This window comes from Talpa europaea, assembly GCF_964194135.1.
Source record: "Talpa europaea genome assembly, chromosome: 9".
NCBI classification, from domain to species: domain Eukaryota; kingdom Metazoa; phylum Chordata; class Mammalia; order Eulipotyphla; family Talpidae; genus Talpa; species Talpa europaea.
In genome coordinates, this window is record NC_140076.1 from 12,664,508 (window position 1) to 12,677,840 (window position 13,333).

At 47.9% G+C, this 13,333-nt stretch overlaps 1 protein-coding gene across 1 annotated transcript; it reads right to left on the minus strand.

Annotated features, from left to right (window-relative positions):
- Window positions 1-9,685: 9,685 nt before the first annotated feature.
- Window positions 9,686-11,065, minus strand: TEX46 (testis expressed 46; the record flags this gene model as incomplete). Its single annotated transcript, XM_084244102.1, has 2 exons — window positions 9,686-9,883; window positions 10,880-11,065. Coding segments are annotated over 2 exons (384 nt in total), but the record flags the coding sequence as incomplete, so codon positions are not given.
- Between the last annotated feature and the right edge of the window lie 2,268 nt (window positions 11,066-13,333).

Consider the following 13,333-nt stretch of genomic DNA (forward strand, 5'->3'; position numbering starts at 1 on the left):
TCATCTCTTAGTTAGCACACCACCATTTCTTCATTAATGAGAAAGAAGTCAAAATGGTAGAACTCCCAACTTGATCTATAGATTCAAAGCAATCCCTAACAAAATCCCAGCAAGTTATTGTGTGAATATTGACAAGTTGATTCTATAGTTTATATGAAGAGGCAAATCACCCAGAATAGACAATCCAATAATGAAAGAGAAGAACAAAGTTGAAAGAGGGACACTAGCAGACTTCGAAATTTAACATAAAGCTACAGTAATCAAGACACAGTATGGGACTGGCAAAAGAATAGACAAACAGATCAATGGCACAGACTACTTCCCAGAAATAGACCCATAAAAATATAATCAAATGATCTTTGACAAAGGAGCAAAGGAACATAATGGAGAAAAGATAGTCTTTTCAACAAAGGATATGGAAACTAACAGACATCCACATGAGAAAAAAAAGTATGCATCTAGAGACAGACCTCGCCACTTTCAGAAAAGTTAACTCATAAAGGACCATAGACATAAATAGAAAATGCAAGGGCCTCCCCGGTGGCGCAGCGGTTGAGCGCTGGGTTGCGAAGCTGCCCGCAGCCTCTGCGGCGCTGGTTCGATTCCCGGCTGCTCCCCGGCCGCCGGAGGAGGGTCCCACATGGCGCGCGGACCTCTCCTGCCGCCCGCTGCTCCCCTCGGCAGTGTCCTTCGGTCCTTCTGCCTGCTCTGCTCCCCGCTCTGGCTCTGGTGAATTCTCTCACCCTCCCGCGCTTCTGACTGTACCCAGTGCACGTATAAACAAAAAAAAAACAAACAAAAAAACAAATAAATAAATAAAAACATGCCTCTAAAAAAAAAAATTAAAAAAAAAAAAAAAAAAAAAAAAAAAGAAAATGCAAAACTATACAACTCCTACAATATAGGAGAAAATCTAGATGACCTTGGGTATGGCAATGACTTTTTTTATTTTTTTTTTGTGCAGAAGAATTGGGGTGTAGGCCAGCGGTATGGAGGATGAGAGGACTCACCAGAGACAGAGCTAGGAGCAGAGCAGGCAGATTTACTGAAATACATTGCTGAGGGGAGCAGCAGGAGAGACAGGAGAGGTCTCTGGCCATATGTGGGATAGCTCCCTGGCGGGGGATCAAACTCAGGCATAGAGGTGATAGCACTGAGATTTAACCCCTAGGTGTAGAGTAAGGAAAAATGTCATGCTTTTCTGCCCTCCCGCCATCAGGACAGATGATGGATCCTTGTGGTCCTGAATGCATGCCTGATGGCGGGCACCTGGAGTAGGGTGTGGGCATAGGTAGATGGGATTCACCTGGGCTGAGACTGGGCTTTTAAGGTCGGCGTCACAGGGACGCCAGCAGAAGCCAAAAGAGAAGCCGAGAAGAGCAGAAGAAGCCAAGAGAGAAGCAGAGAACGCTGGAGAGCCCAGATAGAGTGAAGACCCGCTGGGGGCTGAGAGGCCTGCCAGCCTCCCGGCCCCCTAGCACCCCTGCCTGCCATATGCCTGGTGAACCCCAATAAAGACCTGCAAAAACCACTGAGGACCCTGACTTCTCCTTTACCCGGTCTGCTGGATCCTAGAAAACCTGCTCAGTGGTCATTCCTGCCTCTACACTAGGCTACCAGGGAGCCCCCAATGATGACCTTTTAGATACAACACCAGAAGCATGATTCATGAAAGAAATAAATGACAAGCTAGACTTCCTTAATATTTAAAATGTCTCCTCTGCAAAAGACAATGTCAAAAAAATGAGAAGGCCAGTCACAAACTGGGATAAAGTATTTGCAAAAGACACATCTGATAAAGGACTGTTACCCAAGACAACTCTTACAACTCAACAATAAGAAAACAACCCAATTAAAAAGCAGTCCAAAAACCTCTACAGACACCTCCCCAAAGAAAACATAGAGGTGGCAGGTAAGCATATGAAAAGAGGCTCCCCACCACCAGTCTTCAGGGAAATGCAAGTGCAAGTGCTTTGGGAAACCCAGGGATTTGAGCAAGAGAAATGTAGGCATCTATTCACAGAGACACTCACAATAGCCCCAATCTGGAAACAACCCAAGCCATCAACAGGTGAGTAATTTGTATAAACAAGTAGTGCTATATCCATACAATGGAAAGACTCTCAGCTATAAAAAGAAACAAAGTGTAGATACACACAAGGACATGGATGAATCTCAAAAGCATCACTCTGAGCAAAAGACAGATACAAAAGACTCTATTGTATGATTTATATGAAATTTTAGAACAGGCAAGACTAAACTATAGGGTAGAAAGTAGCTCATTGGCTACCTGGACTAGGTGGGGGGAGGGACTAACTGGGAAGCAGGAGGAGGGAAGTTGGGGTCAAGGGAAATTGTCTCTATCTTGATTGTGGTGCTGGATTTAAGTATCTGTCAAAACCACTGAGCTGGACCCTGCTGATGTGTGGCTTTCAGGTAAATTACAGCTCAAAAAACATCATTTTTAAAATACAAGCTCATTTATCTTAGACTCAACAGACACAAAAGAACTATGTCAACTTGCTGTTAATTTAAAGTTTCTGAAGCCGGTGTGCTCTGTTATCGCTGCTGCTTTTCACCCTGATCTAGCGGTGAAAAAAACAGGAATTTACCCTTGAACCATGACAGGTTCTTGTCCCTCAAAGCCATAAAAAAAGAATTTGCAGACTTTTTTAGACAAATAAGCAGAGAGAAGCAAATTTTATTCAAGGAAGCAAGGAATGGTTTAAAGGAAAAATGCAAGGACTCCCAGGTGTGCAATATAATACAACTGGGAGGAGCAAAGAAGCCGATATGGGCCCAAGTCTGGGGGTATTTAAAGTTTTTTCTCTATTCTAAAATCCCCTCATCCTACTGTGTGATAGGCTCTCTCCCAGTGGCCACACTCCTCCCAGCAGATGCTCCCATTTTCCCAGGTCTTATCTTGGAGTTTCTCTTTTACCTCCCCTGTCCAAGGTCTCCTAAAATTTACTGTCCTTGGGCCTCCCTGGTGGCACAAGGGGGTAAGACTAAACACAACCTATGAAGCAATCCGCAGCCTCTGCAGCACGAGTTAGATCCCCCGCCAGGGAGCAACCCGCATGGCACAGCAGACCTCTCCCGACTCACCTGCTCCTCCTCTTAGCAGTGTACCTCGGTCAGTCTGCCTGTTCTGCTCCCTACTCTGTCTCTGGTGGATCCTCCCAACCCCCATGTCTCTGGCGTGTACCCCAGTTCTTGTATGCATAAATAAATAAATATTTTTTAAAAATTTACTGCCCTTATTAGCTTTGAAATTTACTATCCTCATTAGCCCTCCTGGAATTTCTAAGCCTTTATCTCAGAAGCCTCTTTAACTCTCCCAAAGTCCCTGCCTGTGCTGTCCCTGAAGCTGCCATCTTTTTTTTTTTTAATAATAAATTTTATTTTTATATTCCCCATACAATTGCAAACCCCCCCATTCTGACCCCAATCCCTCCCCTCCCACCCCTCACCCCCCAAAAAGTGTCTCTAGTTCATAGTTTTTTGTTGATTTTGATGTTCACTTTCTTATAGTTATTCATTTTCCTGGTCCCTTATTTAAGTTTTCTAGAGTCCTGCTATGAGTGAGACCATCCGGTATTTTTCTTTTTCTTTTTGGCTTATTTCGCTGAGCATGATCCCTTCCAGCGCCATCCATGTTGCTGCAAATTGCATGTGTTTATCTTTTTTGAATGCTGAGTAATATTCCATGGTGTATATGTACCACGTTTTCTTGATCCAGTCATCTATTTTTGGGCATTTGGGTTGTTTCCAAAGCTTAGCTATTGTAAACAGTGCTGCTATAAACATAGGGGTGCAGGTGCTCTTTGGAATTGATGTTTCTGTGTCCTTTGGGTAAATACCTAGGAGTGGAATTGCTGGATCATATGGAAGCTCTATGTTTAGTAGGTCCAGAAATCTCCACACAGCTCTCCACAGTGGTTGGACCAGTTTGCACTCCCACCAACAGTGCAGAAGAGTTCCTTTTTCTCCACACCCTCGCCAACATTTGTTGTTGCTAGTTTTTTTAATATGTGCCATGCTCACTGGTGTAAGATGGTATCTCATGGTAGTTTTGATTTGCATTTCCCTGATGACAAGTGATGTTGAACATTTTTTCATATGCCTGTTGGCCATTTGCATTTCCTCTTCAGAGAAGTTTCTTTTTAGCTCTTCTGCCCATTTTTTGACTGGATTATTTTCTTTGTTGTTGTTGAGTCTCATCAGCTCTTTGCAGATTTTTGTGATCAGTCCTTTATCATCAGTGTTGTGTGCAAAAATGTTCTCCCAGTCGGTGGGGTTTCTCTTTGTTTTTGTTATTGTTTCTTTTGCTGTGCAGAAGCTCTTTAATTTGATATAGTCCCAGCTGTTTATCTTTGCCTTCACTATCACTGTGAAGCTGCCATCTTAACCCTAACTTGCCCTGGCACTCATTTCTAAATGCCAACTCTGAATTTCTGTGCCTCACACATCCCCTCCCACCCTCCATGCCTAGCACCAAAAATCGGCTGTGTCTAGGGACCTGGGAGCTTCCTCTTCACTTTGCCAAAGCTTCAGTCTCTCTAATAAACACCCCTGCAACCTCAGGGTGGGCCCCTACAAGGTGGAAGAGGGAGGAGCGGGCTCCCGATCGAGTCCTGGGGTCACTGGGTCTTAAAAACAGGCTTGTAGGGGCCTCCCCTGGTGGCGCGCGGTTGAGCGCTGTGCCAAGAAGCCCGCGAAGCTGCCCGCAGCCTCTGCAGCGCCGGTTCGATTCCCCGGGAGGGTCCCACATAGCGCGCGCGGACCTCTCCTGCCGCCCGCTGCTCCCCTCAGCAGTGTACTTGGTCAGTCTGCCTGCTCTGCTCCCCGCTCTGGCTCTGGTGAATCCTCTCACCCTCCCGCGCTTCTGACTGTATCCAGTGCTTGAATGAATGAATGAATCAAAAAAAAAAAAAAAGAAAAGAAAACGGGCTTGTAGGTGTTGAGGCCCGGTGCATGGAACCCGGGGGACAGCCCTTGGCGGTCCAAGGGGTAGAAGTTGACGAGCCGCCCGTGCCGGGCCTCCAGCGCGAGGCGGCGTCGCGGAGCCGCAGGGCACCCGGGAACTCGGGGCACGCGCCGCTGGCAGCCGCGGGACGCAGCGGGCACCGGCGTCCCCCGCGGGGCCCGAACTGGCGCCGACGCCGCTCGCCCGCCGGCCCCGCGCGCGCCTCGGGGAAGGTCTCGCCGGCCAAGGTGAAGTAACCCGCGGCGGGGCGGGGCGGCGGGGCAGCGCTCGGCCTCCCGCAGGGCCTCTCCGTGGCGGGCGGGAGCGCGTCGTAGGCGGCGCAGGCCCGAGGCACCCGGGCGGCCCGGCCCGGAGCAGCGCGAGGCCCAGCGCGGCGGCGGCCCCAGCGCGGGCCCCTCCAGCGGCTGGATTGAGCTGGGCGGAATCCACAGCCGGTCATGCAGCGGGTGACCACACGGTGGCAGCAGAAGCCCACGTGAGAATCCGGCCCAGCCTGCGCCTCCTCGGAAGGCTCTTGGACTCTCAAGTGGGCAGGTAGGAGATGGGTCTGGCAAGGAAAGAAAACCTGCTCAGGCCCCAGGGGTCTTGCTTTCGGGGCCGAGGGCACCTGGAGAACCTGGGAGATGGAAAACGTGTGGAATCATTTCTGCTTAGGAAAAGGGAACCGGCTCTGGAGACCACCAGCTATCTCATTGCAGGGAACCCGGGTTGAGCTTCCAGGGCCTTCAGCCGAATCCAAACGACTTTTCCAAGGTCCATCCCCTGGGCTAGGGGCTCACAACACTTAAGCCTGCCCAACAGGGATAGAAGTCACCAGGGCCAATGCCGGTGGGCAATGCTTGAGGAGTCGCCAGAGGCGAAGGGAGATCTGGAGACTCAGCCCTGAGTCATCTGGCCTGGAGGCGGCGCCACAGCTAAGGACAGGGCCCAGGGCTCAGGAGGAGTGGTGCGGAGCCACTCCACTTGCTCCTGTGGCAGACACGCGGGCTTCTTGTCTTGGCCGAATGTGTTCACTCCAAGCCGCAGGGGATACTGGCCCGCGTGGCCACCTCTTCTGGCTGGCCAGCAGATACTCCAGAGCTGTGCGGTGTCCAGCATCACCTGAGCAAATGCATGGTGACGCCTTTCTCAGCACAGGAAGCTTGGCCATCCCCACAGTCATTCCATCAGACAGCCACACTGTTGGGCATCTGGGTTCTGCCTCTCTATGGAAGGGAATCCTGCATGAAATGGTGAGAACCACGACCTTCATTCTCAGGAATGCCTTGTCAGTGGCACCAGAGGCTGGGGCCATTGGCTGTGCCCACATCCACGGTCATGTGAAAAATCATATGCAGGTGACGTGTCCAAAAAGAAAGCAAAGAAGGCCCCATACGCACAGCATGAATCCTGGGACTCAAAGGGGACTGGCTAATGTGCTTCCAGAGGCCTCAGCACCATCCATGTGGGAGATGGAAACTTGGTTGTGGAGGCCCAAGACTCAGCAGGCAGGACTGTGGCCACCAAGGGGCAATACCCTCACCATTGTCATAGAGCAAGACACCCATGAGGTGCCCACAGCTGGGAAGGGTATGGTGACAGGTTCATGCCCTGGGCCCCAGCCTGGGTAGCTGCCAGAGGCGGTTCAGTCTGTTGGAGTCTGTAAGAGGAGGCAAGACCTTCTGTCCCCCTCCACTCTGGTCTGTTTCCTGAGTTTGGTTGGTGTGTTCTTGCTAGGTCAGCTGGGACCTGTCATGTCCCCTGAATGAGCCAGATAATCGCTCCTTTTTCCAGAGCGATGACCCTATCGGAACCCAGGGCTCATCACACTGCCTGGCATAGCGCGTGGACCCTTCCCCCTCCTCGGTGACTGCACAGGATGACAAGGGAGTGGCAGATGCTCCTGGGCTTGGTCATACCAAGGCACAATTGTATCTGCCACCTGCAGGTGGCAAGTTTGGAAGAGCAAGCAAATCCCATGTGGGCATGACACGAAGCTGGGAGAAGTGGCTGTAAACTGGGTTTCCTCATCACAGAGCACCCTGCCAGAAATACACGTATGAGGAACATGAGCACACCCAGAAGTGAGTGTCCCGGTGCTCCCCACATGCCGTAAGAGAGCGTCCTATAGCATGTCTGTAGCTGTCAGAACCCCCTACATACCATTTGCCAAGTGTGAACTGGTCCAATCTCCAGATCATGGTGCCCCATCTGGAGCGACGTTGAGCCACAGGTCAACATTTCGCTGGCAAGTAACACTCTGGGTGGGGTGTGGGGGCATCAGTGACTTCCTGGCAGGGCCACCTCACTTCTCCATGGTTTTTCTATTGTCGGCCCAGGATCTAGGGCCCCAGAGTGGGTGCGATGGTCACGTGGTCTTGATCAGCTCATTCCCATCAGCTGCTGTCTCCTCAAGACGCAGGGCCTAATTGTGAGCTCACTAATGTGTCACAGCCAGATCAGCTTTGTGACTGAATTGCTGTAACTGCTTCTACAGCAGGGGTCACCCCATGGTTATCCTCCCAATGGTACGGTTCTGGAGGGTCCTATGGCTTGGCCATACAGACCATTGACTGTGAAGTTGTATAAGAGGCTGTTTACAAAGGTGTGTGCAGTTATAGGGACCCTGCAGGATGGTGCAGTCACCCTAGGCTGGTAACTGGGGGGACTTGCTACTGCCTATGGGCCCAAAGGGAACCTGGAAGGAGAGAGTTGTATAGAAAGGCACTCCTGGAGAGGGTCCCTTCTGTGAAGGCATCCAACCAGCTACACAACCTCCAGGGGGGAGCTGGGGAAATAACTACCTCAACCTCCACGTCCCCTCTGGCCTTCTGCCAGAGGGTTAGCCCACTGGCCAAGTCCAACTGGGAGCCACAGGGCAAAGGAAGCTGATGATGCAGGCCCTGTAGATTAGCCCCTGGCAGAAAAGATGGGAGAAGACAGGAGAAGGATGCAAATGGGCCTGGGGGGTGATTAGAAGATATTCAACCCACAGGGAGGGTGGTGGGTTTTGATAGGGAAGTTGGGGGATTCGCTCCCTGAGGGAATCATGTGAGCACAGACCTGGGGAGGTGTAGTGATTCATCTAATCCTCACAATTGAGGAGGTGGGTGTTGGTACAGTCCCCATTTTACAGCTGAGGAAACTGAGGCACCGTAAGAATAAACAACTTAGAGTTGTCAGGATCACACAGCTGGAATTGACAGAGTCGGGATTTCAAGCCAGGCAGTTTTGCTCCAGAAATCCTGATCTTAAACAATATGACAAAGGACCGAGGGCATCAAATGAGGAGGCAGAGAGAATGCCAGGGCATTTAAGATGGTGATTAGCCATCACAGAGGTTATTTATTGAGCACTGACTGTAGCCTAGTCACTGGGTTCACTGGGGTGGGGAGGATAGATGAACGAGAGACCCTGCTTGTCCTCAAAGAGCTCGTCATCTATTGGGATGGTGGGGAGAGAATATAAAAATGTGTACAAATCAAATCCCAGCTGATTGTGATACACTCCACAGTAGAAGACCCAAATGGGGTCTCCCCTAGGCGAGGGGGGCCCCACTAACCCAGTAGGGGTTTGTATGATGAGCCCACCCTGACCTAGGAGAGTGGGCACTCAGGCTGGAGGTGCATTATCGCTGCGGGGAGAGAAGCAGTGAAGCGCTGGAACGGCAGAAAGTGGGAGATCAAGGATTGAGAGGAAGAAACCCTGTGAGCCAAGAAGATGCACTCGGGGGTGGCCAGTCACCCAGTTTAGGATGCAGAAGACTTGTGGGGAGTGAGAGGGCCTTAGGCAAGTCATGAAGTCACGCAGGATCCCACGGCGCAGCAGTGATTTCCTTGCCCATCCTCCTTGTGGAGAAAAGTCCCAGCTCGGTGTGAGCCTGTCTCTCAGACTAACACTCGCTAATCTCTCTTTAAACCCAAAACTCACAAGGGCCACCGGCTCTGGTTGGGACTCACCAACCTCATTGGGTCTTCACTATCTTGACTCTTCTATTCCATGTCAGGCAGATGATACTGTGTTTTAACTTACAGAGAAATTATATTATTATTATAATTTCTGATATATAATAATAATTATATTAATATAATATAATTAATATAATATAAATATAATAATAATTATATTATTATTATAATTTCTGATATAATGATTATTATAATTTCTTTTATATTATTTCTCTTACAGAGTTATGAATTTATTTAAAGAATAAATACATTTATTGAAGGGAAAAATAGTCAAATGTAAAGGAGCAATATGGACTTAGACATTCAGGTGGTTCACAACTCTGGCAAAAACCACAGGAGTACAGTCATGACTGGTGTTTAGGAAACTCTGGCAGTATCCTAAGGCAGAAAGCATGCAGGAGGGGGAAAGGTTGAATGGGGATCAGCCCACACTAAGAAGCGGGGTGGGATCCACCAGCCATGGCGAGGACACGTTGGCGCGTGAGCACGCCAAGCCCTGGGGGGGGCTTGCTCCACCTGTCAGTGTGGGGTGAGGATGGGTGGCAGGAGAGGTCCCTGGATCAGGGGCCAAGGTGCTCGACTGAGAGGCAGGGCAGGGATCTAGAGCCCGTGGTACCTGGCTGACCTGGTGAGGACAGAGGCGACCTTTCAGCCTGCCATCTTCCTCTCTGGTGTGATGTAATAAGAAAAATCAATAGTCTCTAATTGGGTTTTACTGAGTAAAGGTAACATCAGAAGAGGCCTCTCCTCAGGGGGAAGTAGACGTGCACTCAGAGGAACAGGAGAAAATGGACTCGTGCCTCCGCAGACTGTATTTCTTCAGGGGGTAAGTCCGATGTCGGCTTGACCCCTTGGAGTGATTCATCCTATTCCACATGATGAACATCTGATTTTCTAAGACCTTCAGCTTCATTTCGCTGAACACAAGCCTTTCGAGGATCTTGTCCTGGAGGGCAAAACAGGCATGCAGCCTCTCAATCTCCTTGGCGTTCATGACCTTGCCGTTGGCTTTGGCTTTGCTTTCAGCTTTGTCTTTGTCTTTGTCTTTGTCTTTGTCGTTGTCGTTGTCTTTGTCTTCAGCTTTGTCTTCGGTTTTGCACTCGGCTTGGGGTTGGGCTTCAGGAGGTTTTGGTTTCTCTGCCTCTTCCTAAGTGTCACACCACCCACAAAAAGAGGAAAACTGGTTAATAAGGAGATCCTTTTCCAGGTCAGTGATTTATAAGTGCCATCTTAATTGATTCCAATAAGCAGTCTGCGAGGTGGGCTTCTTTGCCTCATCTTGGGGATGTGAGAATTGGGGCCCAGGGAGGAAAGGTCCTTTCTTAGCCCAAGCCTGTAGGACAGCCCCCAAACTGCCAGGACCCACAATTGCCATTGGTTTATAGGAATCAAGGAAATGGCCTGCACCCATGGAGGACATAGACCCTTAATCCAGTAGACCCTTAATCCGGTGCCCAGACCCTGCACCCTCCCGCGCTTCTGACTGTACCCAGTGCTTGTATAAATAAATAAATAAATCTTCTAAATAAATAAACAAGAATTTTATATAAAAGATGTCATAACCTAGGTATATTTCCGTTGACCCATTTATCTATTTTAGAGATAAAACTATCATGAGGCATCCATCTTTGGTTCATCCATTTTAATTTTTTTCCACTTTAAAGTGGTAAACGTGACTATTGTCAAAGCATGTTGACTTCAGCCACGCCTGGGATGGTCCCTATTTTATACTCCAGGCAAATGAAAGCTCGACTGTAAAGCTGTGAAGGAAGTGTTTTGTCCTCCATCACCCAAGAGGAAGCCTGAGATCAGCGACTTAGAGTAGAGATCTGATTCGTCAGTCTTGCCCCATTATCCAGTTACCTTCCCTGTCCCCCTGACCCTCCACCTACCTATAAATACCCTATCACTTTCAGCAGAAGCTAAGGCCCCTCTTGCTCACCTGTTGGGGCTCTGGGGGGGTGGGCCTGAATTCATGCTTGACCAGCCAGTTGCTAAGCAACAGCAGAAGAAATAGAACGGCAATCAAGAGTGGTTTATAGTTGACCAGTTCAGCCAACAATGCTCCTATGGTGCCTGAGGAAGCAAGCATCCCATGGAGATGCCTAAAAAGGGACATTAGTTCCCCCAGTGTTACAGTTTAGAGGCACACGGGCCCCCAAACCCAGCCTTGGTCCCCACTTGGGATGGTTGCCCTCCATGATAGGAGCCATGGCTGCCCACTGCCCTGAGTCATAACCGGGCCCCCTCCCCTCCGCTAACGCATAACAATAATGTTAACTGTCCCTGCGTTTGAAGCAGGCAGACCTTTGACAAGCAGTTTGCAAGCATCATCTCATGACATCCTCAATAGCCAGGTCATATAGGCCTTCGTGCTACCTTACTCATCCAACATGCTGGGCCTTGCCACTGGAAACAAATGGCCAGCAATAAAAGGCCTCTACCCTCACAGCAAAGGAGACCACAAAGAAAAATAATCCAAAATTGGAGAATAAGGCCAAAAAGATTACTGCAGTTTCACAGCCAGACTACAGTATAGTCTAATTTGTCTATTTATCACTCGTCTGATGCTTTAGGGGAAGGTAACTTTGATTTACTGTTTATATTTATTAGGATCCCAGCTCTGTAAAGTCAGATGTTAAAGTTTTAAAAATGGATAATTGCCCCAGCAATTCTACTAATGGATCTACATCCAAAAGATGGAAAGCAGGGACCCAAAGAGGTTAACTATACAACCATGTTCATAGCAGCATTATTTGCAATAGCCAAAAGGTGGAAGCAACCCTAAAGTCCATCAATGGATGAATCCATAAACATGGATACAGATGTACAATGGAACAATATCCAGTTTCCCCCTGTCCAGTGACCATGTATTAGTTTCTCACATTCTCATTTGAAGCAGGTTTGTCATTCTGCTGGTTTCTCTCCTTAAGAAGTTAATAAATCTTTGACATCTGCTCACTATTTTCTATGAGTTCTTTGTGCTGAAATGTTTATTTAATGACTGATATTCCAGTATATTCAATTAGTCTTCACTTTTTGGGTCTTTAGGTTAGTTCTTCTTTACTGTTGTATATAACCCAAAGTAAATAGTGAGAAAGTTAAAATTTTAGATGCGTAAATATTTCCCTACAATGTCTTCCTGAAAGTGGATTTTGCTCGGTCAAAGGATACACTTTTAAATCTTATTTTAAGTTTTATCAAATTTTAAAAATACAAACAAGTCAGAGCTGCAGAGTTTAAAACAAACAAAATTTGACCTTCTATCTCATTCCCACCTTTAAGTTCCAAGACTCAGAGACAACCAAGTCCAACTTTTTAAATTGTTTTTTTCTGGCATTTATCTGGATATATCTAAACAGTTTGCTTATACTGCTATTTCTAGATTTCTTTTTTAAAGATTTATTTATTTATGCACACAAGAACTGGGGCACAGGCCAGAGTTATGGGGAGGTGAGAGGATTCACCAGAGACAGAGTGGGGAACAGAACAGGCAGATTGACCGAAATACACTGCTGAGGGGAGCACAGGGCAAGAGGAGAGGTCTGCTGTGCCATGTGAGTCAGCTCCCTGGCCAGGGATCAAACTCGTGCTGCAGTGGCTGCAGAAAGCTTCATAGGTTGTGTCTTAACCCTTTGCGCCACCAGGGAGACCCCTATTTCTAGATTTCTTCATTTTGACATTATATATTATCTTTTTATGAAGGAAGAGGAGGATATAGCTCATCCCTCTGCACACCAACACCCTACCCTCCATCCCTGCTTCTGTAAATGCTTATTCATCTCCTTTACACTGTCTCTGTTTTCCATTCTCTCAATATAATTCTATCACTTTGGTTAAAACAATATTCATTGCTTCTGTTTTTATAGCTGTGCCAATGTTGTTCATAGCTGAGCCTTACCTTGTACTATAATTAGTGCTTTTACAGCTTCTAGTTTTCCTGACCTTAATCGCCTCTTTCCTTTTGCGTAGTTAAAAAAAAAAAAAGTTGGACTTCATTGAAGTACAGTGATGGAAAATAAGATAAACCTGTTTTATATGTAGAGTTCATTGAGTTTTGACTAAGGAATGCACCACCCAATCAAGATATAAAACATTTCCATCACCCCCAAGCAAGTTCTCTATGACTCTTGCAAACACTTCCACCTCATACCAGGCAACCACTGATTGTGAAAAGGTGCAAACCTGGGGAATGTTGCAGTTTGTGGGTCCTCACCCATGCTTACAATTGCAAGACAATCTCAAATGCAAAGTGTAACAACAGGGTTTATCTATAAGAGGGAAATTAGAGATTAAAAAAAAGGAAATGTGACAGTGTACTCTAAAAAGGGGAGGTTCCATGTTCCCTGCCCCACTTAAAGAAGGGTGGAGCTGAGTTACTAGGGGAACACTAGAA